This window comes from Penicillium concentricum, assembly GCF_028827145.1.
Source record: "Penicillium concentricum strain IBT 3081 chromosome Unknown utg000006l_segment0_segment0, whole genome shotgun sequence".
NCBI classification, from domain to species: domain Eukaryota; kingdom Fungi; phylum Ascomycota; class Eurotiomycetes; order Eurotiales; family Aspergillaceae; genus Penicillium; species Penicillium concentricum.
Window position 1 is genome coordinate 1,628,207 of NW_026622759.1, and position 26,236 is coordinate 1,654,442.

Here is a 26,236-nt window from a genome sequence, read left to right on the forward strand (position 1 = left end):
CTTTACAGCGTCATGGATGTTTATGTCTACATCTACATCTACACTTACATCAAATGAAAGTTGGAAAGTTTGAAATATATTTTGAGATCGTACTTGTGAAAGAATGAACCCTGGGGTATCATAATTATTTTTGCTATGTAAATTGTCTGATTCAAACTATGAACACCCTCTATTTCCCGGCCTTCTTCTTTGCCAGTCTCTTCTCTGCACGAACATCCTTCTTCATACGAGCATCGACAATCTTGTACTTGCCCTTGACACCCTTAGGACGACCAGAGATACCACGATTAGGACCCTTGGCCACCACAAGCTTGACTTCCTGCTTGGGCTTCTTCTTGGTTGCCCTGCTCATCAGTCTGGCGATGGCGCCGGCCTTATCCCGCTCGCTGAGAGCATCGTCCTCTGCCAGAAGGGCTGACTTCTTGCGCAGTTTCTCAAGTCTTTGAGCGGCCTTGTACTTCTTGCGTCCCTGGGCCTCCATCACCTTCTTGATCGGGCGTGCATTGATGGCACGCATCTTTTCTCTGATAGCGTCCGCGGCGGCCTTGGTGATGGGCCGGACAGGCCTGCTGTGCTTGCCCTCATCGTCGAGGAACCATTCGGGAAGACCGTCCACGTCGCGGAAGGCAAATCGGTTGAAGCCATCGTCAACAATGTCAGTCGACCTCTTTTCTCCAGTAGCCATTGACTGCGCAAGGGCCATGGCCTCTGCGGTAATGATGTCGATGTCTGCAGGGGAGAAACACATGTTAGTCAGGGCATCATTCGTGTTGGGCATCGACTGCAACTTACCCAGCTGGCCATTCGCTTTTAGCGGATCTTTATCTTTTGCTTCTGTATCTTCTGCCTCGCTCTCGTCGGACTCAGTGACCCAGTCATTGTGGCTCTTCTTTCCGTTCTTCTTTGCGTCCTTCTTGTTCTTTTCTTTGGCGGCAGGAGTCTTCTCCTCTTCCTCATCCTCATCCATCACAAAGATGTTGTCGCTTTCTTCCTCTTCCTCCTCCACCTCCTGTACCTGTTCCTCTTCTTCCTCTTCCTCACCCCCTTCTAGCCCCTCGAAGATATCTTGATCGAAGAACATGGAGGCGTTGTTTGAGAGCTTCTTAGCTTCAAGTGTTTGATTCGCGGTGGTAATTTCGTCATCCGAATCCTCCTCTTCCTCCTCCTCGTCACTGCTGCCTTTCTCTCTGTCAGAGAAGCCCTCCCACTCGTCAACTTCGTATTGCTTGCGTGTCTTCTTAGCACGCAATTTCGAATCTTTGTCCTCCATGCGGCCGGTGTACTGGTTGTACATGTGGTCGAGCTCCCTTTCGAGGCGGTCCTCCTCGTCGTCGCTCTCTTCGGATTCAGACTCATATGGATTTTCACTGTCGCTCTCAGCGGGAAGATCACGAGCATTGACAACCGCATCTCTGGCATTCTCCCGGTCGACGCGTCTCAAAGTGAATGTCGTGTCGTCGCCGGTCATACCAAGCTGCTCCATACCAATTTCCATGGGGGTGGTCATGTTCATCTGCATTCGAATGATATCCTTGCGCTTCTTTTCATTCTCCTTGCGCCTTTCCTTCTTGCCCTTGGTGGTCTGCTGCTCTCGCATGCGGATCAAGTCTTCCTGGATCTGCAGTTCTTCGTCCATAGGGGCCACCTCGGCAACTTCTTCTGTCTCGCCTTCTGTGGTTGGCTTCTTCTTGATGACAAGTCCGAACTTCTCACGACACTTGATACGCCATCTGAGCAAGTTGCGGAACTCCTTCTTTCCCAGGATCTTCAAATCCTCACAGCAAGTTCGGATCTCCTCCGTTGTTTCCTCCAAACGGTCCAGTGTGGACAACGCAAGATCTCCACCTGGTGGTTGCTGGAAGCTAAGTTTGTTATAGCCACCCAAGATAGAGATAGGATCCGTAGTGTTGATGAAGTCCGTCACTGGGAGCTCCTTGTGTTGGGTGTAGTCTCCTTCTTCGTAACCTTCACGCTTGCGCTTCTTCTTTTCCGGGTTGAAAACCTTCGCTTCGTAGTTGGGAGTGGGAGCGGTCAGTTCAGCAAAGACGTGCTTTGGGTCGAGGAACTTGGGGTCGATGCGCTTGGGGGCCTTGAATCCACGGCAAACAACGAAAATTTCGGCAGAGACATTTCGGGACGAAGGAGGCTTGGTTGCCTCCACGGAGTTGAACAGCTGCTTGAAAACCCACAGCAGGGGGTTGTAATCCTTGGACCGGAAGACCTTGGTAACGAAGGTTCCGCCCTCGCCCAAGAAATCAGTAGCCAGTCTGAGGGACTCCAACACTAGTTCGGCCTGGGAGAAAGCATCCTGAACCCACGCGGCACCAACGTTGGGGGCACCATCGTGAAGCACGACATCTGCTTTCCAGTGCTTGATGTGGGATCGAATCGTTGCGCGACACTTGTCCGTTGTGATATCGCTTTGGAAAGTAATGGCTCGAGGAATTGGTTTGATGGGGGAGAGATCGACACCAATGATCAGACTCTGCGCAGGCATGTACTCTGCGGCGACTTGACACCATGACTGCTCGGCTGTTAGAGGAAGACTTTTGGGATAGAAGGTGCCATTGGAGGATACTTACACCAGGCGCAGCGCAAAGATCGATACAAACTCTGCTCTTCTCCAAGAATCCATACTTTTGATTCAATTGGATCAACTTGAAGGCAGCACGGGCTCTGTAACCCTTCTCTTTGGCAAGTCGATACCACTTATCCAAACGACCTTTTCCATGCTGCAAATAGTTAGTACATGAAATGATGCGAGCTGAGATAAAATAGAACATACCTTTTTCTGGATCGCCATTTTGAAGGAAAGCCGATCTTAATAGACCAGAAAATCCTTTTAAAATGACTGGGGAAATAGAACGGAATGTATACTTTTTCTATGGAAGAGGATCCGAGAAAAAAAAAGTTGCAATACTTATCGGTCACCGCCTTTGAACCGGTTCTCCAGTTTATTGCCTGAGGCCAAAAAAGTCGGTGCCAGACATGTGACGTGATATCACCAGGCACCCCCCATGTCACTTGTGGCGCTTTGTAGATGCTTTGTCACTTGAGTTTGACCGTCTATAGACCTGATGTTTTCACCCTACCTCCATGACGCCCAAGGGATCTCGCAAGAGAGTGAAGACCAGCCCATCCGGCGTGGACTCACCAGCTGGACTGAGCGGTGATGGCCGAGACCGTTTAGACTCCCAGCCACGGGGATACAATGCCGTAAGCTCTTTGTGATCGGAATAGCCAGTCCTTTTGTCTTGTTTACTGATTACCTATCGTTCATATAGAGCTGGTATTCCGGATCCTGGTCTTCCATTGCGAGAGTGCCTAAAACAGCCCCAATTACCGAGGTTGCCCGTGAGAGCATTTCAGCCGCCAAAACTGTAGCATCGAGCGTCACGAACTCATCGACTTCTCTTCTTGATACTTCAACAAAGAATCGTCATCCTTCCATCCAACTTACGCGAAAAGCGGGCGCCTCGACCAGGTCTCTGCCCGCTGACGCTACCACCACCCGAGTCAACATTGCATCGGATGGTTCGGCCTCCACCACGGCTGCCGACGATACCGAAGATCCTAGGGCCGTAGAACCGGAAACATCCGATAAAGAAGCACCCAGCGAGAGTGATAACAAGCCGGTAGAGGAGCAGGCCAAGGAACAGGAGGCCACCCCTAACGCTGATCCCAGCATATCGTATGCGGGATCTGCAGAGGTCCCCGAACAATCTAGTGGTTGGCTCTCATGGATATATGGACCATCGGCTACATCTGAAGGTGCTGCGAATGTCCCAGAATCCACACAAACCGAGGAACCTCCGTTGGCAGAAAACCAAATGGCAGAGCAGAGTGCTCAAACTACTGTGAAAGACTATACAGCACGGGAAGAAGAACTGGAATCAGAATCAGAGCAGACCAAAGATACCGTTGAAGCCACCACATCCCAGAAGCGATCGTGGTTCCAGATGTGGTATGGTACAAATACGCCGAGCAAGCAAGAAGACGCACCACCCACAGAATCCACGATCTCTCCTTCCTCGAATTCCACCGAGGCCCCCGACACAAAAATGGCACCACAAGATTCCCCAGATGAGCCAACAGAACCAGTTGGTGGATCACAGACCCCGGTCGGAACCACGAGGTCATCTGGCTGGTCGTTCTGGTCCAAAGATCCAAACAAAGATGTGTCCTCCGATAAACCACAGGAAGGCGAAGCTATCGAGGCATCAGTGAGACCGAACGGGCCATCAAAAGATACATCACTTGAATCAGATACAGATTCAAACATCAAGATAACCCAGAAAGGCAGTATTAAAATCAAGGCTTCAAAAGACAACCGTCTCAAAAATGGATCTGGGCCCACCGCTGAAGGCATTCATACATCTATGCCACCTGTTGAACCTCGACCAGTCGATACCGCAGCCTCAAAACAATTACAACAAATTCTCCCCAACCAAGTACTGCCAAAGTTCGAAGAAACGTATCCGTTTGAGCAATCACCCTCCATCTTACAGAGCCTCGGTCGACTCTTGCATTATGGGAAAGGACCAGAAATCAGGCACGTCAGCAGGGTCAGAGATCCGCTGCACGTGAGACGCGCTTTGGCTATTGGTGTTCATGGATACTTCCCAGCCCCATTCATTAGAAATCTTCTTGGACAACCCACAGGGACATCCATCCGGTTCTCCAACATGGCAGCAGATGCCATCCGGAAGTACACAGAGAGCCATGGCTACTCTTGCGATATTGAAAAGATCGCGTTGGAGGGAGAAGGCCGCATTACGGAGCGAGTGGATCTCCTGTGGAAGCTGCTTCTGAATTGGATGGAGGAGATCCGTAAGGCTGATTTCGTCATGTTCGCATGTCACAGTCAAGGTGTGCCAGTAACGATCATGTTGGTTGCAAAGTTGATACAGTTCGGCTGTCTTGACGCCAAACGAGTCGGCATCTGCGCTATGGCAGGTGTGAACCTCGGCCCCTTCCCGGATTATCGCTCTCGATGGATCAGTGGCTCGGCTGGAGAGCTATTCGAGTTTGCACTGCCTTTCAGCAAGGTCTCGAAAGAGTACGAAGCTGCTCTTAAATGTGCTCTCAATTTTGGTGTTCGCATCTCTTATATCGGAAGTATCGACGATCAACTCGTTTCACTGGAGGTAAGTACATATCTTGATATTCAGACATCTATCAAATAGCTAACTCCCCCCTAGTCCTCCCTCTTCTCACCCATAGCCCACCCCTACGTCTACCGCGCTGTCTTCGTGGATGGCCGAGTCCACGCCCCAAGCTTGTAAGTAACCCCCTCACCCACCCCACCTCGATTGACAATGCTAATATCGAAACACAGCCTCTCCCATCTAGTTGGCTTCGCCCTCAAGCTTCGCAACCTTGGTATCTCAGACCACGGTCTAATCCGCGAACTAAGTACCCCATTAGCAGGAAGTCTATACTCGGGAGAGGGACATTCTCGGTTGTACGATGATGAAGCCGTATACTCGTATGTAACAATAATGAATCCCTACGCACATCCAAAACTGACATCATTTTGCAGCATGGCCATAGAATTCGCACTCGAGACTTCTTCGGTCCCAGACTCCGCGCTCAGCGTCAAGCGAGCCAGCAGCTCTGTCACACCAAACCCGTACATCCTCCCATTCGCCATGCGCGGTCTTCTGGAAGAGGAATATGTGCGTCAGGAGCTGCACAACGAGACTATGGAATTGCTCAGACAATTTGACGACTGGAAACCTTCTAGTAAGGTTCTGAAAGACGTAAAGTTTCGACTAGAAGGTATCCGGTCCAAGCTCTAGCTGGGCCTGTTAGTCAAGAATTAGAAAGTATCTTGCTTTGCACAGGGATTTGATATTAGCGCTTTATTAGATATGGAAATACACGTTCTCTTTCTCAGTAATTGCTGCCGATCTGAATATACAATTATGAATTATAGAAACAGTGGACATTTCCTTCTCGGCTTTGTTCGAATACATATATAGTGATAGAAGTTGTATTTCGTATGCCAATAAAACTGTCTACCAAAGAAGGGAGTCATATTTGTATTGCGCCATCTTAGAAAACGCCGTATTCCGTTGAGCATAAAATGAGAATAGTGGAGAATCCAGTCATGAAAAAGAGAGGAGGGGATCATTATAAAAATGCAGATGGCTTGAAAGTGCCGAAGAAAGAAAAAGCTCAAGACAACGTAGAAAAATAAAGAAACACCCTGTTTAAACAGATGCTAGTGGGAACGCCGTTTTATATGCACCTTCGATTTCATCTATTACAAATGTTAGCAGTAGAACCGCATATCAGAAAAAAGAATAAAACACAAACCTCTCATCCCATCCAAAGCCTCAAACGCAAGCGAATAATTCGACACAGCCGCAATGATCCGCTCTAGACCTTGTCGCAATTCCTCAATGAGCTGGCCGGTAGAATCTCCGCTATGCTCATTCTCGGGGGTGTCAGGTGCAAGCTGTTTCGCTACACGCGCCTTGTAGTAGATCATGAACATAGCGTAGCTACTTTGCATCAGACAGCATGCGAAAGATGGCATGGTTCGGGGTAATGGTCGACCCTGCTGCTGCTGGGGACCTAAGAGAGGCTGTGGGACGGGTAGGCTGTGGAACATGCGGGAGATGACGAGTGCGGCCTGGAGACAGATTTTGGCGGACTGCTGCGTGCTGTAGGGGAATCCGGAGGCGAAGGGATATGTGTACTGGGATGCGTATGGTTGGATGTCGGTGTGGATGTCTGATGAGGTAGAGGAATCGGATGGGGTCATGTATTCTGTTGAGGAAGCTCGTTCGAAGGAGTTTAGGTTCGAGCAGGAGCAGGAGATGTTGTGGATGCCGGCTTTGGTGCTGACGGGTGTGGTGGCGGTGTTTGGATTTGCTGCTGTCAGGTCGCAATGTCTTTTTATGAAGATGGGGATGTCGGAGAAGGCTCGGAAGCGGTGCGTTTTTATTTGTGCGCTGGGGTTATTGTTAGTTAGGTTTAGGTTGAGAAGGTGGAAGGCTCGAACCTGGATAGTTTGATTCGGGATATTGCACGTATACTTTGGGCTGTGATGGATTCGTTGTGATCGCCGAAATCTGATGTCTGGGGTAGAAGGGGGAGTAGCTCCGCCTGTGCTATCACTGAGTGAGTCCAGGCATCAAGTTGCTGCATTCGTTCGAACATATAGTACATCCCTGATTGGGACGAGAGGCATTTGTTCAGATCGCCAATAAATTGGGTTGCTGATACAAGCACTTGTTGAGCTTGTATTAAAATAGCCCAACCCTGAAGACCGGTTAGCGGATGGAAGATGAATGAAGAGGTCGAGTACAAACCTCGGTATCTGATGAGAACGATGGATATGGGGTCGTGAACTGCGGGTCATTGATGACGATAGCAGGCACCTGTTTCTTTATTAGCTCCAGTCATGTTTGAAGAACTATATTACTCACTGTTGTGCTAACGATAGATCCTTGAATCACACAATAGTACTAAAAGAAATTAGACCAAGAACCAATGAAAGAGGAGGGATACAAACCGTCATCCACCAGGCTCTCCGTCGAGCTTCCGAAAATTCGTCATTCCCCATTTGAGCATGAAGTGACTTGTCCAGAGCAATTGCAAGAGCCTGACCAGCACGATATCGCATCTTGAGCAAGTTACCGCGTTGGGAGTATTCATAAACCGAAAGCACCAAGAGCGCCAGGAGGCTCTCATAGTCTACGGGAGCTTGCGAATGGAATCTTTCCCGCCCAACAAAAGGTCGTGCGGCAGATAATGCTTGGCCAGGATCAGTCGAGGACAGATCAAGATCACACTCTGCTTCGATAGTTGAATTGGCGAGTTGGGCGAAAGTATGCGCGTATGTTCTACGCTGGTGTACAGACGCTGCGGACGACGGCTCAAGATCACTTGGGTGCGGAATCAAAGCCAAGATTGCAGATAGTGCAAGACTTAGAGGTGAACGGGGCCGGTACATCATCATCGGTTCAGATGTAGTGGAACCTGGAACAGGGCAGTTCAATGGTCGATCTCGACACGGTGGTGATGCCCGTGGCGGAAGAATAGGGAAATAGTTATGAATGAAGTCATAATAGGCATTCAATCTGGGGAGGTTAGACAAAGTATGGAACTGATGGTAGAGAGATACTTACATTTCGGGCTCGCTTCCATAGGTTCTTACGAAAGGTTGAGTGCTGTTCAATGGTGGCGATATCAGAGGCACTTGCATGTGCGACTGACTACCATCGCCAGTGAAGAAGTTTTGGAACATGGAGGGAACATCGGATTGGAAATCTAGATGCCTCAAACCTGCGCCAGGCAGCGAGAGTTCATCAATTTGGTTGAACATCCCCGGAGCTAAACTTTGGTAAGTATATCGCTTTTTTTGGACATGAGGGCGATGACGTACCTTCTTCAAACTCCGGAGGTGAGGGGACAGTATTATACAAAGCATCATCTCGCTTTGATTCATGTTCTGGCGACAGTGAGGACTTTTCCTTCTTTTTGCGTGGCCCGCCTCGTTTGCTGGGTAAATAAGAGCATTCTCTGTCTTTGCTCACACACTATAATGAATGTCAGTCTATGCAATGAACCATTAATCAACCCCAGATCCACAATTAAAAAAAAGCCCCCAAAGCATTCAACACGCAAATCACAAAGAAAACGTACATTCGCGCATGGCATTTGGCCGCCACATCGTGTTCTCGAAGCCCGACTGGAGTAAACCGGTTAGTGGAGAAGTTCCTCTTTTTTTTTCGCGGGATTTGCTCACCAGGGAAGACAGGCTACCTTAACTGGCGGTTTAGCAAACTTCTTGCGAACCGACCGAGGTGCTGTCGAAGCAAGCCCGTTATAATCCAAAGTATCGGCCATGGCGACACTAAACATGGGAGCCTCAAATAATCTACAGTACCATTAATTTGAAACTGCACCGCTCGGGTGTCTTTGCAACCGAATACTAGTTGAAATGGGGCATTCTGCGGCTCGAATAATAAAATCGCAAGTTCGAAAGGGCGCTGATATAGAGACTTCCGTGTGATTGCTTGATCTTCGCAAACCCCGAGCCGTGGGGAGGTTCGGGATTTGCTTTTCGCAACTAAGCAGAGATCAAGATTCAAGCCCAACCCCGAATTGGAGAGATAATAGCAAGATGCATACAACATATATGCAGGGTAATTGATGGGATTTTTTTTTTTTTCATTCGTAAAATTTTTTCTTCCACATGGGAACCCTGGGAAGGAGAAAGAATTTGATATACGGGTTTTGGATATGGAACTTACCGGTACGACAGATACTTGTATTAATTCACACTTAGGGTGAGAGAGACATGTAATTTACCATCTGAAACATTCAATCACGTGGATCCACAATTGGAGTGTGATGATGTAGCTATCGATGTTTATTGGAGATTCATGATCTATCAACCCTCGGACATTATTAGTGATATCAAATAGATATATGTACTTGTGATATTTAAAAATCGTACAGAGCAAATGTATGCTCTCTGTTGAAGGAAATTATGTTTATGAATGCAACTTTCAATGTATAGGCTCTCATACCAATAATTTCCATATCTACCTCCGGCCCCACACTTGAAGATCATGCCAGGCCCTGAATCTCCGGACGAACATAATACATATCCCAATCGTGAAAATTACATATTGCCGTAGCTCCAATCCCTTGCACCTCATCGTAAGGCACTTTCATTTAACCAACATCATCCTGCATGCATCCCTCCAAGGACTCAAGCTCTTCGTCCAGATCTACTGACTCATTGCTATCTTCATCTACATCCGGCTCCCATTCTCCATCAACCAGACGAACAAACCCAGTGTTCCCAATATCATCCGGGTCCGAATTCAAGACAGATTCCAGCGCCTCCTGATCAACCATAACGAAGAATAAGTGGCGGCCTGACTCTCCGCATGTATCGACACCCTGTTCCTGTAGCGGTGCAGTCGTAGCCCACTTCTTGAAATGGGCGCGGAGAATAGCGGTCGTCATGCCATCAAATGAGGGGTCTTCAAAGATCGTTGGGGTAAACCCTTCTAGCATATCTAGACCAGAGTCGGACTCAAGGCGTTCTGTGACGGGCTCGAGGAAACGAGCCATAAATTTTTCCCAGTCGTTTTAGTTTCGATATGTGCAGCGATAGATCACGAAGTCCCACTTGGTGAATCCGTCTTTTTTGGAGGAGCCTAGGTTGTCTGCGGCATTGCAGGTTGTTTCCATGGGGGGGGATCCCGTTTTGAGGGTTCTTCGATTTCATAATCGGGGATGCGTGGGGAACTTGTCTTTGAGAATAATTACTGAGCTGTGAAGGATTAGTTCTGGTAGGAAAGCGAACGGCACCGGTTGAAAGGCTGGAACGCTTGAATAATTGCTTCCGAAAAAGTCTTGGAATCATTTAGTGAAAAGGGAAGAAATCTTCGAAATTTTTGAACTTGGTTCTCTAGAGTAATGTCAGCTCTAGACAACTACGAAATGTGAGGGTTTCAATGGGTCAGCTTCACCTGAAGTTAAGATGTACTTTCAAGGTGACTTTCCAAGGCTAACGGGGATCCTTACATATGGCATCAGCTCAAGGTCCATTAACGGGCAGCACGATATAGGCCCCATAATTATGGAATGATTTGGAATACTTCATAGACATTATATAAATCTACTATCGGCATGTGCATTTAATTAGACTTAAGCATGGCCCTTGCCTTTCCCAGGGGGTAGCTTAATGCCAGCATGCCGTACACTATCCCAGACACTGTCCCGAACTCTCGCAGGGTTCTTGTGTCCCTTTAAGTTCTGATCGATCAACCACATTCCAACCACGAATTCCTCACGCACCAAGAGCCCGATATTTTGATGATCGACCAGGTCCCACACTTGCTCCAGAATCGGCTCGGGCAGGCGGCTACGGCACCAGATCTCCCGGACCACCAGGTTGAGAACCATATCTGAAGCATCAGATGGCCATGACCCGTTTTCATTGGGACCGGGGCCCTCGGTGTTGATGAGAAGCCCTTTATTAGAGGCCCAAACACCTTCGTAACGTTTGCGTTCCTTCTCATTGACCTCGCGTTGCCAGCGCTTACGATCCCCCTCCTTGTGTTTGTGGGGGTGTTTGTGTAAGGGATTTCTGTGTTTTCGACGGTCGGCATCGCTGATTTTCGGTGTGCCACGAAGTGTCATCGGCATGCTCTTCGGTGGACTCGGTGTCCTTGAGAGGTCGGACTTGGGTTGGTGTGCGTGTGGTAAATGTAGAATGGATCGTGCGTGTCGTCGCTGGGGAAGTGGCGGGGGAATCCCCCTGATAGCTGGGGATGCTCGTGCTGATGCCAGGGATGAGGCGATAATAGCATTGGAGAGGGCTACCTCGCTCATGCCAATGGTGTCATCTATTATATTGGTACTTGCAGATGATGGGCTTGATATAGATACCTCGCTCGGTGTCGAAGGACTGGGGTTTGCGATAATTCCATGGTTTCTGATAGACCCTCGCGGTGGAGGCACGCGCGGCGGAAGCTTCGGTTTCGGTTTCGGCTCGTCTGACAGCAGAGATGAATTCCGAGACTCTAAGGAGGGATGGGGGCTCGATTCTCGACTATCCTGATAGTCTAGAGTTGTGCTGGATTGTTGCGATGATGAGCGCCTGTAGATAGCCAGATCCGAGTCAGACCTTAAGCCATTATCATGCAGCGGGGGACCAGGACTCTGGGCCTTTTGGATCGAGCGAATAGGGATTGGTGGTGGTGGCTGTCGCTTCTCCTGTGGAGGTGGCACCCGGCTCGCATTTCGTGCGCCTGCACCAGGTCTAGCAGTTGTCGAGGGAGCGCTGGTATCCCGCCCAGGTGACCTTGACGCAGCGAGCCGTGCGGCGATTTGAGAGGCGGAGGCGAGAGGTGCGGCTGATGGTCGTCCCCTCGCACTTGATGTACTGGGTGTAGGCGAAAGTGGCCTCGCCAATCTCCCGACCTTCTCCTTTACGGAGCCCGCTTCTGGGAGATCAGATTCAGCCCTCTGGCGCAAAGGATCTGCCATTGGAGTCGTGGCAGAAGATCTAACTGCAGGTGAGGGATCCCTGGAGTGGAATGCGAGTGTGGCGCCTTGCAGAGCGTCATTCCGAGCACTCAACCGCTGGTTCGCGGAAGCGCCATACATGGAATCGATTCCCCACAATTGGGAACGGTAGAGTTATGGAGTTATGCAAGTTATGAAATTATTAAAGATAATAAGCAATGTGATGATTTGATTTCATGAAGAGATGTTAAAGGGGAGAAAAATAAGCGGCCGTGCACGCGACCGTACACGTCTCTTCTACGCGACTATACGGAGTTTTGGAGTACATATTAAAAGTACATATTAAAAGTACATTTAAATACTCTTCAGATGTTATATATGGGGTTTCACTATTTTGTTACATTTCTATAATATTATCCCGTGTCAAATCTGTCAACTGTCAACCCCAGATTTTAATTAGCCGAGCCATTTTCGCGTTTAAAGATCTCCCGTACTCCACCTTCCCCCTCCTGGTCTGCAATGTGACTTGCATATCAAATTTGACTGGAAAATGCTATCTGCTTCTCTGAAGCATAATTGGAGTCATGTCGGATAAAGACAACTCCGATCCCGTTGAAACACGTGGATCAGAAGTGCGCCAAGATACAGATGCAGACGAACTGGTTACCGGTCACATTCAATGCTCAGTGTGTAGCAGTACCTTTCGACGACCTGAGCATCTGAAACGACATCTACGGAGTCACACAAAGGAGAAACCATTTGAATGTGCCCAGTGCGGCCGGCATTTCTCAAGAACGTATGCGCGCTTGGGTTATATCCTTGCGTCGAATTACACGCTAATCAACCCCCAGTGACACCCTCCATCGACATGAGCTGAGTCACCATGCACCAGGAATGGGAGGGAAAGACCGCACCCATCGGATTACTGTCAAAACATTTCGCGCATGCTTTAGTTGCGCAACAGCAAGAGTAAGATGTAGCGGTGGCATGCCATGTGGACGGTGCGACACTCGTTCGCTTGAATGTCAATACCCCACGCAAAGGCGGTCTAAAGCAAAAGCCTTGAGAGATTCAGTCGGGCAAGAAGCCGAGGCGCAGAACGACAACCCCAAACATATGCAAGATTTGAATGCAGCTTCTAGTCAGCGCCAGTTTTCTATACACTCGCAGAATGAGCCGACACTATCATCCAAAATTTCACTCAATGTATCATCTACGCCCGGCGATGATTACACAAGACGAATATCCCAAAATGCACACAATCCAGACGCCTCGAATCCTCGTTTGTACCTCCCAAATGAGATACAAGGGCCGTCCGAGCCACTGCCACTGGAGGTTTACCCTGGAGATATCAACCAGACATATGATAATTCGAGCTCCAACATCTCCAAAGCGTTCCCGGTTGATTCATCCAACAATTTAGACTCTGAAATGAGAGATCTCCAGCCGGGGATGACCAACCCAGCAGGTGACATTGAAATGACCATGGCAAATAACTCAGAAGTGCCGCTAGAGTTTGATCCCACATTCTTTGACCAGTCCATGCTTTCGACCATCAATTGGCTCCCTGGCGAATTGCTTTCTGGTGCTCCTAATGGCCACGCACAGTCTACCAGTGTTTCCTCGCGATACAACCAATCTCTCAGCCCAAGTGTCTACTTCTCTCGAACAGCGTGGCAGCCACCGATTATCAGCGGGCAAATGAGTCCTTTGCAAACAGAGCGGGTGTCTCAGACACCCCCTGTGCATGTCTCTCTGGGAAACAACATGGGAAGCCCCAATCGATATTCCCACAGTATTAGCGAGCCTTCTCCTCATAACGAATCAGTCGGTTCCGCCAAGAGATCAGCGGACTACTATGTCGATGGTGCGCCATCCAGACTCCCAAAGTACGGAAAGAAACACACGCCTTGGTCCCGCTCATCTGTAGAGCCGGTCGATATTGGCAAGCAGCTGGTCATTGAAGATGACGAACACCGGTTCAACTTCCCCATCATCTCCGAACTGCGAACAGATCAGATATCGGAAGATATAACCCGGTTTGCACAACGGATTGAAACATCCACCTACGATGAGATTTACCGGCACTTCGTTCAACTATGCTGCAAGGAGACTCCGTTTTTTGAGACGTTCGAATCGGAGAAATTTCCCAGTGTGGAAGAATGTAACCAGTTCATCCTCTTCTTCTTCGATTCATTCCAGGGTGTTTATCCGATTTTACATCTTTCTCAGTTTGATCCGAATACAAGCCATTGGCTCTTGACTTTGTCAATAATAGCGCTCGGCTGCCATGTGTCTCTCATTTCCGAGATAGAGCAGTGTACAACTGCTCTCCACGAGCTAATTCGGCGGGGTATCTATCTTGAGGTGAGAAATGTCTTCTTACCCTTATTCATTCCTTCCAGCTAATTGTTTGTACTACCAGAAAGAGAAGAGTCGCCCTGGTCAAGCTTCTCTCGAGATATTGCAAGCTATGTTGTTCAATTGCATTGGATTGATCCATAGTAGGAGCGAGCGAGAAAAGGCTTCAGCCTTGAGCACATTTGGTGACTTGGTGACACTTGTGAAAGCTTCCCGGTTATTGACACCAACGCGAACAAAACTCAATGAGGCGTCGCAAGACGCAGCTTGGGTATCTTGGATTCAAGATGAGGTCAAGAGACGCACGGGCTACTGTATATGGGTAAGCTTTGTTGAAAATGGAACGTTCACTTTTACTGACGATGATAGCTTGTGGATTGTACTCTTGCATATTACTTCGATAATCGACCCCTGCTCTCCCTAGATGACGGACAAGCTGCATTGCCCGCGCACGAGAAGCTATGGCAAGCAAGGTCTGCAGAAACTTGGAAGCCACTGTGGGCGAAGTCATCCGGTAACTCTTATTCAGACCCAACAACCAACCAATAACTAACTCCTACAGCCAACGAATCCTTATACGACGCCGTCCACATCCTCTACATTGAGAAGAGAGTAGTATCGGGGATAGGAGAATTTAGTCACATCCTCCTCATCCACGCTCTCTACCACCGAATGTGGGAAGTAGGAGACTACTTCCGCCGCCCACTATCCTTCTGGAACCCAACAGCAAAGAAGCAATCCTGCGAGACCGCCATCCCCACAGGCTCAGTCTGGCTTCCGGGGATTCCCTCATACTCGAAATGGCGCAACAGCGCATGCGACTGCCTCGATATTCTCCACTGGACCGCCAACAGCACTGTAGCCAAAGCCGCAGGCTTCGAACACCCAACAATCCTCCATCTCCACGCCGCCCGACTCCTCCTCCTCGCTCCATTCCGCGAAATGCGCTCCCTAGCAATTTCCCTAGCAACAGAAAAGCAGCGCTGGAGCAAACGACACCAGTCCCTCGAGTGGCAGTACATCTGGCGCTGGATGAAACACGACCAGTACAAAGCCCGGCTATCAATAATCCACGCCGGCGTTACTCTATGGCATATTCGTCGCTACTCGACAAACGCTTTCCACGAACCCGTCGCGGCGTTCATCGCTGTCCTGACGCTTTGGGCGTACGGGTCTTGTCACGCGCATACCTCCCATGAGTCTAGTCCGCGTTCGCAGTCGCGTGCGGAGCCGCTCCACGAACCGAGTTTTGTTCATCTTGATCGGCCGTGTGATGATGAGCTTGTGCAGCTTTTTGTGAGGGAGGGTCATGCTATGAAAGGGAATGTTACTGGTGTGGGGGATATATGTGGGCCTGAGGGCCCGGAAAGGATGCTGCGGGTTGGATGTGAGATTATTTCGGGATTGACGGCGTGGAGTGTTTCGAAGAAGTTTGTGGCTATCTTGACGCGGTTGGCCGATTTGAGCTCGTATCACTCTTCTTGGGAACAGAATCGCCGACTTGATGCTGAGAATGTCTGATTTGTGTAAGGGTGTAGGATGAATGGTCTATAGTCTATGGTAAATAAACATACTTCTTATTCTGTACACTAGTTGTTTGTATAGTTTTGGGAATTGCTTGTTGTGACTGTGTCAATCAGTCGAAAGACACCAAATATACACGTTTCAGGGGACTGTACCAAACTCAGTAGTACGATTTACGACACGGGCCTTGCCATACCCTAATATTGCGGCAGTCAATCACTATATCTAAATCAACCCAGCGACTCCATTGAGAGAAAATCGTCTGAAGGTAGATTGCCTCGAGCGGGATGGGAATAGATGTGTTGTTACTTTTGATGCGCAGATCTATCGATCGAAACGACACAACATAACGATCACACCCTACACCGAGTGTGCCCATAGCATTCATTTTTTCATTTGCAACATGGAAAGATGAGACAGAAGAGTACAACACCCCATCTGGACGTATCTCATTCGTTTTTTCCCGGCCATCGACACAAAAATCAATTTCACCCAGAGAACATCAATGATACAATTAAAGCCATGACCTTGTCTTGTAATTTTCATTTCTCTGCCTTTTCGATTTCGCCTTTGGTGCGGCTTCAGTAACCCACGCATACAGACTAGAAAACTGCCGGCCATGGTTACTGTTCTGGGTGCCTACTCGGTCAGGGACATTAACGCTAGCAACATGGTATCGTCGGCGCAAGTGTTAATGTCAAATCATTACTACACCCATACTACAGAATACATTGCCTTCCACTTCTTCTTTCCACTCTCGCTGCCCGTAGATCGACCGGGCCCTAACTGGCTATAACATAAATAAGGAGGTAAAATGGTATATTTCAATGGAGATTCCAGTACCTCTCCAGCGTATAGGCCAGTCTACACGTGGGCTAAGTTCCTGCTGAGAAGTGCTTGGGCTTTCCTCAATAAACGATCGTGGCTCCAAGGTCCGAAATAGAAAGTGTAAATTCTGATAGTAGTTCTAATAGAGGAGCATGATGAACTTGCATTTCACAAGCAAGACTCGCCAGTTAGTCGACATTGAGGCCCTCAAACTGAATTTGCACGCCATCCGCCTTCCCAACAGCGTAGACGCCGATAATCGGGCCAGTGAAATCGGGATCAGTCATATCCAGAGTATCAACTGTTCCCAGACACGTCCAGTCATTTCCGACGTGGGGTATAAATGAATAAAGTAGAGAATACTGCTTCTCTGTGTACTGTATCCGGAAAAGCAAGGAGCGAGGGACTTCCTCGAGGGTGTGTTTCTCAGTTCGAACAATCTTCTGGCCAGCATTGACCAGTTCGAGGACTACCGCCTGCTGAGCAGCGTCGTAGTAGATCCTTGAGTAGCGGTGCTCTTCCTTGTAACAGGCAAGCCCAGCCTGGATCTTTGCAGAGTTCCAGGAACCTTCGATTCCTTCAAGGGCCACTGTACTCCTGCCGGCTAATTGCCGTTGCCGCTTGCCAATGAAGGTCGGACTGTGTTCTGGGTGGGATAAATCGACCGATGACGTGGTCAATCTCACAGACGAATTATTATTCTCAAGTCGATAATTGCTCATAACAGCATCTCGGATGTAGAGGTAGTCCATCCCGGCTTTCGCTGCGAGGTGTGAGCTTGAATGGGTTGCTGAAAGGCTGTGGGGGTTCGATTTCACTTGGTCGAAGACGGGCCATTCACCATCCCAGTTCACTCGAGTCAAAAAGGTCTCGCGACCCATGGCGCATCTCCCTTGGTCCTCTAGGCGGGCCCCAATACAGACTCCCCACCATTGGCTCTTCTCATCCTGGAATAGTTCACAGTGGCCGGTATATTGGATATACTCTTGAGTACCACGCGCCGTGAGGACGGGGTTGTCTGGACACGATTCATATGGGCCAAAGACGTTCTGCGAGCGTGCCATGGTCACCATATGCCCGCCATGTGTGCCCCCTTCCGCGATGAGCAAGTAGTACCAGCCCTTGTACTTATACAAGTGCGGCCCTTCTGGATAAATGTCACCGGTACCGCGCCAGATCACTTTCTCCTCTGACAATTTTGCGCCGGTATTTGGGTCGATTTCGAAGAGGTTGATCGTGGTTCCTGGTCCTACTCCACCCGACCCTTGCAGATAGACTCTTCCATCATCATCGAACAGAAGACTCGGGTCGATTCCTTCGAACTCAAAATAGATCGGGTCGCTCCATGTGCCTGACCAGATATCATCGGTGGAGACTATGAAATTCTCCGTCGAATCCTTATTGTTCCCCGATGCACGAACGACATTGGTACAGACGACATAAAATCTGCCCTGGTGATGACGGATCGTCGGTGCATACAGACCTCCACTCCCGACCAGAAACTTGCCATCATCCACCGGGTAGAGATTCGCCTCCGACTTTGCGAGGCTGAGCTGGGACTGACGGTTGATTGCATTTCCTGTGTGCTCGCACGTTAGTGGAATCTTGAACTGTGTGCCTAATTCACTGAGAGATTGGAATACTTACCGATCTGCTGCCATGATACCAGATCTTGAGAGGCGTAGATAGGTAGACCGGGGAAAACGTGGAAACTGGAGTTGATGAGATAAAACCAGTCGTCCAACTTTACCACGGATGGATCTGGAGCGAAGCCTGGTACAATGGGGTTGACTGTATCCGACATGGCTGACTCGCACAATGCGTAAGAAGGAAAGGAGGAAATTGAGGTTGGAATGCCGGCATCTCATCTATTCTCCTAGCCTTCGATAAAACATTGAAATAGAGGGGTTTCATTGAAGTTTAGCCAAAAGTTCCGGGAGATTATTGGGGTCAAATCAGGCTGTTAAAAGGCCAAGAAATAAGCATGGGTATAAAACACGCTATGTAGGCTAAATTGGAGGAAAGGGGACCAGAGGGAAGCTATCCCCCGCATTTTTTCTCCGGAGGGAAAAAGTACCAGTCGGTAATCACATAGCTCCATTTGGAAGAGCTGGGGAGCGATCGCTTAAGTCAAGTTGTATTGGATCGGTGCGTAGGGAAATTTGTAAGAGAGGGAAGTTGTTTACCGGAAAGCTTTCTTTGCCTCAAGTTAAACTATTAAAGTGCTATTGGAACTTTTGTCTTTGCAGGCATTCTGGATATAGAGTGGTATGGAGGCTCTCCCCCACAATTGCCCCGAAGTACATATATCAGCGGCTAATGCTGATCCATCCACTTGCCGTTGAGTTGATCCTCTTCCCAAATAAGGTATAGTCGAAAGCCATTCGGGGTATCGAGTATCGCCTCTATGGATGAGACCAATAGCACTTCAAGTATACAGTCCAAGAGAACGCTATCTTTTTCTCGGTAAAATGCAGAACAGGCAAATCTAACATACCCCAGTTTAGCTATTTTCTAACAATGACAAGCCCGGCTAGAGATATTACAGCCGGGAGTTGATCAAGCTACTATCTGTAGGGGTCGGGCTTGTCCAAATCCATGTCTGTTTCAAAATTTCATAAGGAGGGTCTTTTTCTAATTAAAAAGCTCCTCCCATCCCCGACCACAGTCGAAGTAAATTCCTCAACCTACTACCACTCATTTTGCTTTCCATCTACAACTCTATATACAGTCAAGCCTTTCGCAATCATGGCGTTGCGATTTCGGCCCCCAAAGCAGACCCAAAGGGTTATGCCGGTCAAGCCCACGAAGGGACATTTCTTGTTCGCTCACCAGGAGTTCCAGCGTGTGCCCTGGTGGAAGAGGAAGAATATGCGTACCTTGTACATCTACATCGTCATCCTCATCATGACCAACACAGCCAACGGGTTCGATGGCTCCATGATGAACGGTCTCCAAACCCTTTCCTATTGGCAGGAATACTTCGATCACCCTCACGGCTCGCTTCTCGGTCTCTTTAACGCCTCTATGAGTCTTGGCTCACTGCTCGGTCTGTTCGTCGTGCCTTACATGATCGATGCCTGGGGCCGTAGGCTCGGGTGTTTCGTCGGATGTCTCATTATGCTACTTGCAGTGGGTCTGCAATCTGGTGCTACTGGCTTTGGCATGTTCATCAGTGCCCGTCTCCTTATTGGATTTGGTGATTGTCTCGTTCTCGGGAGTGCCCCGCTCTTGATCGCAGAAATCGCACATCCACAAGACCGTGCCGTTCTTGTCACGCTTAGTGGTGCTTCCTATCACTCTGGCGCATTCATTGCTAGCTGGGTGACATTGGGTACTTTGAAGATTCAGGTATGTATCATTCCCACACGGCTACCGTGCAACTGGTTGCCAAACCTGGATACTTTGTTTCTCGACTCACATCTTTTTTCCCATTAGAGCGACTGGTCTTGGCGTCTCCCAAGTCTGCTGCAGGCCATTTGCACCGTTGTTATTGTTTGTGGTATCTGGCTGATGCCGGAAAGCCCTCGTTGGCTAATGAGCAAAGGGAGACACGATGAAGCTATGCAGATTCTCGTCAAATACCATGGCGAGGGGGACCAGAATGACGCATTTGTGCATCTGGAGTATGCAGAGATCAAGGCTGCCATGGACCTGGATAAGGAGCTTGACCAAACTCGCTGGGTTGACTTCTTGAAAACCAAGGGCAACCGGAGGCGAATCGGCCTGATCACCGCTCTGGGCCTTTTCAGTCAATGGAGTGGCAATGGTTTGATTTCCTACTATCTCCACCAGGTCATGGACAGTGTTGGTATCACCAAGGCCTCCACGCAGCTCGGAATCAATGCGGGTATCAAGTCCGAAGCCTTGGTCACCAACTTCGTCCTAGCCTTCTTCATCGATAGGTTGGGAAGACGGCCAGTCTATATGGTCTCGACAGTTGGCACGTTCGTGGTCTTCAACGCATGGACTATCGTATCAGCACGGTACGATATCGCGCCTAATCAGGCGCTTGGATACATTTTCGTGGCCCTCACAGTTCTCTACGGATTTTTCTACGATATCAAGTAAGTACTGGAAACTGCCCCGCTGACCCAGTCTTTCTTTTTCTTTTTGCTAGCAGGCACTGACATTGAGGTACTTCTCAGATCTGGACTGATGGCAACCTATACCACTGAAATTCTTCCCTACGGTCTTCGTGCCAAGGGTTTTACCTGGCTGAACTTTTGTGTCACTGCGGCACTCTTCTTCAACCAGTATATTAATGCAATTGCCCTCGATGCAATTGGCTGGAAGTATTACATCGTCTACTGCGTTTTCCTGGGAATGGAGGTGTTCGTTATCTACACCTTCTTGATCGAAACCCGTTACACTCCCATGGAGGAAATCGCCAAGTACTTCGATGGCGACGACGCGGTTGATGTTGGTGAGATCGCCATCGCGGACATGAAGGAGCAAGCCAGGGATACAGAGGGCAAGACAGCTACCGTCCATGTTGAAGTGAAGGAGTAATCCGAATCCACAAGACATGTTGAAGATTCACCAAATTGTTTCGAGCCTAGATCTGAGGATCCATTTAGGGCAAATATGGCAACATAAGGATCTTTCTAGATACATATGGAGCTACATTTACGATACAAGCATCAATGAGAACAGAGCCACACACTGCAATAAGTTGCGTCTCTCTCTGTGCTTCGATATTTCTGTACATGATGCTGCTCACGCCTAATACTATCTAGCTGCATAGTTAACTAGTTAGTTAGTTATATTAGTATATGTGCCTGGGAGATATGGCATGCCCAGGCGCCGCAGGCGGCATAATCTGCTTACTCAACTAGGGGCCGAGCAACTGCTTTTCGACATCTTCGACGTAGAGCTTCGGCGGTCCATTTCGGCCATCGATGAAGATAGTACCCCTTTAAGGACTAGCATATCCGCCCAGTCGCACAGTGTAGGAGTACTTTCTTGGAAATTGAAACCCTTCTTCTCGTCCGTGAAAACCCCGATAGGCTGGTCTGGATGTTGCGACGACCTTTACCGACTTTGGACCTGAACAGCTGGCCCTCTGTGAACACGAAATTGCGCTTGTGAAGGGATTTGGTGATGTACTAGTAAGGGCTCCGTTCCTATGTTGAAGCATTTAGCGTGCTGACTGGCGAATACAGAGAGATGACCAGGCCGAGGGACTCCCACCGAATACGAAATTTTACTAACCATTTTATCTTGATATTGAGATCAGAATGGATTGGTGGATAGGGGACCGGTTTACGTGGAAAGCCAAGTTCGCCGACAGTCCGGTAGAAGGTGTTGGGAGGTATGAATGCTCCTTTTTGTCGGGTCGCAATGTGTTCACCTGGGAAGGAACTAAATAGCAGTAGTTTGGGGGTTGAAGCTACCGCTCACGTAAAACCTGCCGTACGGTTGGTTTAAACAGTACCCTCTGGGTATGGAAGAGAACGTTGACTGAAAAGCATAGCCAACGCAACTCTCCATCCCCAGACATGCGTTTCCCAATAGTCCAGCATCCCCAGGTTCCGGAAACTATTCCAGCCTTCATAATATATGGAGCTACCGATAAGTTCTCAAACCAACCTTGGAAAGCTCTATATATCCGTGGTCATGCAGTTACATTCGTAACGGGTACAAAGTTGAACAAATCTTAAAGTGAATGATATAAGTTTGGTGCAAGACATTTAAGAGCAAGTGGTCATCAGATATATGTAAATATGTCTAGAAAAGCAGACTTCTTCACAAAAGTCAAGTCTCGTATAGTTCGAAAAAGCTGGTGGAGCTCTTATCTTATCAGCAGTGTAGCCTAAAAACATCTGGGGTAGTGCAACCTTGGAACTCCTAACTTCACTCTCTTAACTTTCCCAATGGATTCCGACGAGATATTAGGGCAAGATCTTCAGCCAGAGAAAGAGGAAGATCTGGACGAAAAGTGAGTCCTGATTCATGACACTAAGCTTCTGAGAAGATCACTGATACTTTGGCAGATACCCCAACAGACCTCACAACCGGGCCCCGACATTGCCGTTCCATGATCTATACCTCGACCTATTCAATCCACTGAGTGAGCTCAAAAAGAAACCTTCAGGGCCTGCTCCGGCTCGCCGAAAAGTTGGTCCCCATGGCAAAGGTGCTGCGAGTCTCAACCCGTTCGAGCGCCGGCGTGATGTGATTGAGCGCTTCATTTCGCGGTGGCGCAAGGATGTCGGCGACGATATTTACCCCGCCCTTCGGCTGATTCTTCCCGACAAGGACCGCGACCGACCTATGTACGGGATCAAGGAGAAGGCCATCGGGAAGATGCTCGTCAAGATCATGAAGATCAACAAAGAGTCAGAAGATGGATACAATCTTCTGAATTGGAAGCTTCCCGGCCAGGGTGCTACAGCACGTATGGCGGGTGACTTTGCTGGAAGATGCTTTGATGTTCTCTCGAAGCGGCCCATGCGGACCGAGCCGGGCGACATGACAATCGACGAGGTCAATGAGAAGCTGGATAAGCTATCTACTGCCTCAAAGGAGGATGAACAACTGCCTATCTTGATGGAGTTCTACCGGCGAATGAACCCCGAAGAGCTTCTGTGGCTCATCCGCATTATACTTCGCCAGATGAAGGTTGGTGCTACCGAGCGAACACTATTTGATGTTTGGCACCCCGATGCCGAGAGCTTGTACAGCATCTCTAGCAGTCTGCGACGTGTGTGCTGGGAGCTGCATGACCCCAATATTCGACTTGAAGGAGAGGAGCGCGGAATCGCGTTGATGCAATGCTTCCAGCCCCAGCTGGCCCAGTTTCAGATGCATTCTTTCGATAAAATCATTGCTCGTATGAAACCGACAGAAGATGATAACGTGTTTTGGATTGAGGAGAAACTGGATGGTGAGCGTATGCAACTCCACATGGAGCCTGACGAGTCAATGAAAGGTGGTCGAAGATTTGGCTTCTGGTCGCGCAAAGCGAAAGAATATACGTACCTATATGGAAATGGTCTGTATGACGAGAACAGTGCTCTGACAAGACATCTCAAAGATGCTTTCGTGGACGGTGTACAGAGCATTATTCTCGACGGCGAAATGATCACCTGGGATCCCGAACAGGACGCCATGGTTCCCTTTGGCACGCTCAAAACCGCGGCGCTAGCGGAACAACGCAATCCTTTCTCAAATGGCCCGCGACCCTTGTTTCGTGTGTTCGATATATTACATCTCAATGGACGCGATCTAACAAAGTATACCCTTCGTGATCGTCGCAATGCCCTGGAGAAAACTGTCCGACCTGTCCATCGACGGTTTGAGATCCACCCTTACGAGGAAGCCACCACTACCACAGAAGTTGAAGCGGCTCTACGGAAGGTCGTCGCCGAGGCGTCAGAAGGTCTTGTGCTGAAAAACCCACGCTCTCCATACCGACTGAACGAAAGGCACGATGACTGGATGAAAGTCAAACCAGAATATATGACCGAATTTGGAGAGTCCCTTGACGTTGTTGTGATTGGCGGATACTATGGCTCGGGTCATCGAGGAGGTGCGCTGTCCAGTTTTCTCTGCGGACTACGAGTCGACGACAACACACAAGCACCAGAGAAATGCTGGTCCTTTTGTAAGGTCGGTGGTGGGTTTACTGCAGCTGACTACCAGGAGGTCCGCCATCATACGGATGGCAAGTGGAAGGCGTGGGATGCAAAAAGGCCACCGACTACCTATATCGAACTGGCGGGCGGAGATGCCCAGCACGAGCGTCCAGATATGTGGATCAAACCATCCGACTCTATTGTTCTGTGCGTGAAAGCTGCATCTGTTGGAATCAGTGATCAGTTCCGCATGGGATTGACATTGCGTTTTCCTCGCTTCAAGAAATTGCGCAAGGACAAGGACTGGAAAAGCGCACTCTCGGTTCAGGAGTTCCTTGACCTAAAGTCCAATGCCGAGCAAGAGCATCGGGAGAAAGAGTTTTCTGTTGATAACTCTCGAAAGAAGCGAGTAAAGAGGACCACTAAGAAACCGCTCACAGTTGCTGGGTACGACGATAATGTCGATGTCCAGTATCTTGGTCCTTCTGGGCATATCTTCGATGAACTTAATTTCTGTATGTGGTTTGATCGTGTTTCCTTCCTATACATGATACTAATATATGGCCTTCTAGTCATAATGACCGAGTCGACCATCCCAGAAAAGAAAACAAAGGTTCAACTGGAACAACTGGTGAAGGCTAATGGTGGCAAGTTTTATCAAACTAAGACAGCTGCAGTAGACACGCTCTGTGTTGCCGAAAGGAGTGAGCTTCATTCTACACCTATAAAATAACCCAAGCTAATGTTTCGGTAGGAACGGTCAAAGTAGCTTCATTACAAAAGAGTGGAGAGCATAACATCATTCGGCCATCTTGGCTTATCGACTGCGTCAAACAGAATGAAATAGATGCAGGCCTGCCGGATCTTCTTCTCCCATTCGAGCCAAGGTACGCTTTTACAGCCAAATGGAATCCACGGAGCTAATCCATCGATCCCTATAGACACATGTTTTTCATGACAGAGGACAAAGAAGAAGAAGTCGCAGCAAATGTCGACAAATTCATGGATAGTTATGCCCGCGATACAACCGTCGACGAGCTCAAGGATGTATGATACCCCGGCGAAATAGCGAGAAACAAGCACGGTTTTTACTAACAAGTCTTCAATCTTGCAGATATTCAAACAAATGGAACAAAACCAAGAGCAGCCCGACCATAACACGGACCCAGAAATCATTCAGAGAGTCGAGACTCTCATCCAGGACAAAGTAAACGCCGGCTACACAGTACCCTGCGGATGGCTTTTCCGAGGCCTCAAGTTCCACTTCTACTCGAACACTGATCAACGAGACGAACCAGCCTCCCGAGAACTAAGAAAAGAAGACCACGGCCTCCACTTCGCTCGCAACACAGCCCGGTTCGCCGGCGCCGAGAACGCCAGCTCATTGAAGAGCCCAGACACCACGCACGTGATAGTCGACCCGGAGACATTGTCTTCAGCAGACATATCCTCTCTCCGGAAATCTTTAGCCGCAAAGCCGGGCGCGAAAATGCCGCATCTCGTTACCGTGAGCTGGGTAGAAGAATGCTGGAAAAACGGCACTTTGCTAGACGAGGAGAGTAAGCTTAAACATCCATTCCGTATTTCGGCCGTTTGAGGCGTTCTAACGCGTGGCAGGATTCCCTGTTCCGCGCTCGTGAAAATCACGTTCAGATCGCTTTATGAATTATGCATTTCTTTCATTATCAATTTCCCTTTTGATCACTGGACATATGCATGTCTATGCAAAGTCAGTGAGTTGGAAACAACGGAGTCCGCGGGTACATCAAGTCACATTGTATGGATCATCTGATTTCCTGAGCCAACCCGACTATAGCAGTCTGGAGAAATACCGGCGTAGCCGAAATGACCCCGTAGACCAATAAGCTGTTCTTTGGATAGATACGCTGTATTATTTAAACCATGTGGCTGTGGTCAAAGAGCCCAATATAAACACCCGA

At 48.8% G+C, this 26,236-nt stretch overlaps 9 protein-coding genes across 9 annotated transcripts; 4 read left to right on the forward strand and 5 right to left on the reverse strand.

The window, feature by feature from the left end:
• Positions 1–169: 169 nt before the first annotated feature.
• Positions 170–2,803, reverse strand: spb1 (rRNA methyltransferase spb1; the record flags this gene model as incomplete). The annotated part of the gene is made up of 4 exons (XM_056728535.1): positions 170–729; positions 793–2,524; positions 2,583–2,732; positions 2,786–2,803. The coding sequence occupies 4 exons, from the start codon at positions 2,801–2,803 to the stop codon at positions 170–172; spliced, it is 2,460 nt and encodes an 819-aa protein (XP_056574350.1).
• Positions 2,804–3,096: 293 nt separating this feature from the next.
• Positions 3,097–5,801, forward strand: N7517_010813 (uncharacterized protein; the record flags this gene model as incomplete). The annotated part of the gene is made up of 5 exons (XM_056728536.1): positions 3,097–3,216; positions 3,285–5,147; positions 5,202–5,281; positions 5,339–5,488; positions 5,543–5,801. The coding sequence occupies 5 exons, from the start codon at positions 3,097–3,099 to the stop codon at positions 5,799–5,801; spliced, it is 2,472 nt and encodes an 823-aa protein (XP_056574351.1).
• A 414-nt stretch (positions 5,802–6,215) lies between these two features.
• N7517_010814 (uncharacterized protein) lies at positions 6,216–8,862 on the reverse strand (the record flags this gene model as incomplete). The annotated part of the gene is made up of 10 exons (XM_056728537.1): positions 6,216–6,265; positions 6,322–6,962; positions 7,013–7,272; positions 7,323–7,391; positions 7,440–7,478; positions 7,526–8,093; positions 8,142–8,346; positions 8,399–8,552; positions 8,659–8,704; positions 8,762–8,862. 10 exons carry the CDS (start codon positions 8,860–8,862, stop codon positions 6,216–6,218), a joined length of 2,133 nt encoding a protein of 710 aa, XP_056574352.1.
• An 834-nt stretch (positions 8,863–9,696) lies between these two features.
• N7517_010815 (uncharacterized protein) lies at positions 9,697–10,101 on the reverse strand (the record flags this gene model as incomplete). The annotated part of the gene is made up of 1 exon (XM_056728538.1): positions 9,697–10,101. One exon carries the CDS (start codon positions 10,099–10,101, stop codon positions 9,697–9,699), a length of 405 nt encoding a protein of 134 aa, XP_056574353.1.
• A 579-nt stretch (positions 10,102–10,680) lies between these two features.
• Positions 10,681–12,144, reverse strand: irs4 (the record flags this gene model as incomplete). Its single annotated transcript, XM_056728539.1, has 1 exon — positions 10,681–12,144. The coding sequence occupies one exon, from the start codon at positions 12,142–12,144 to the stop codon at positions 10,681–10,683; it is 1,464 nt and encodes a 487-aa protein (XP_056574354.1).
• Positions 12,145–12,587: 443 nt separating this feature from the next.
• Positions 12,588–15,885, forward strand: N7517_010817 (uncharacterized protein; the record flags this gene model as incomplete). The annotated part of the gene is made up of 5 exons (XM_056728540.1): positions 12,588–12,799; positions 12,855–14,370; positions 14,429–14,686; positions 14,734–14,878; positions 14,927–15,885. 5 exons carry the CDS (start codon positions 12,588–12,590, stop codon positions 15,883–15,885), a joined length of 3,090 nt encoding a protein of 1,029 aa, XP_056574355.1.
• A 1,019-nt stretch (positions 15,886–16,904) lies between these two features.
• N7517_010818 (putative xylosidase/arabinosidase) lies at positions 16,905–18,520 on the reverse strand (the record flags this gene model as incomplete). The annotated part of the gene is made up of 2 exons (XM_056728541.1): positions 16,905–18,295; positions 18,364–18,520. 2 exons carry the CDS (start codon positions 18,518–18,520, stop codon positions 16,905–16,907), a joined length of 1,548 nt encoding a protein of 515 aa, XP_056574356.1.
• Positions 18,521–19,464: 944 nt separating this feature from the next.
• N7517_010819 (putative hexose transporter) lies at positions 19,465–21,228 on the forward strand (the record flags this gene model as incomplete). Its single annotated transcript, XM_056728542.1, has 3 exons — positions 19,465–20,067; positions 20,155–20,783; positions 20,865–21,228. 3 exons carry the CDS (start codon positions 19,465–19,467, stop codon positions 21,226–21,228), a joined length of 1,596 nt encoding a protein of 531 aa, XP_056574357.1.
• A 1,364-nt stretch (positions 21,229–22,592) lies between these two features.
• N7517_010820 (DNA ligase (ATP) DNL4) lies at positions 22,593–25,936 on the forward strand (the record flags this gene model as incomplete). Its single annotated transcript, XM_056728543.1, has 7 exons — positions 22,593–22,657; positions 22,713–24,811; positions 24,869–25,000; positions 25,051–25,183; positions 25,238–25,343; positions 25,411–25,855; positions 25,914–25,936. 7 exons carry the CDS (start codon positions 22,593–22,595, stop codon positions 25,934–25,936), a joined length of 3,003 nt encoding a protein of 1,000 aa, XP_056574358.1.
• Positions 25,937–26,236: the final 300 nt, after the last annotated feature.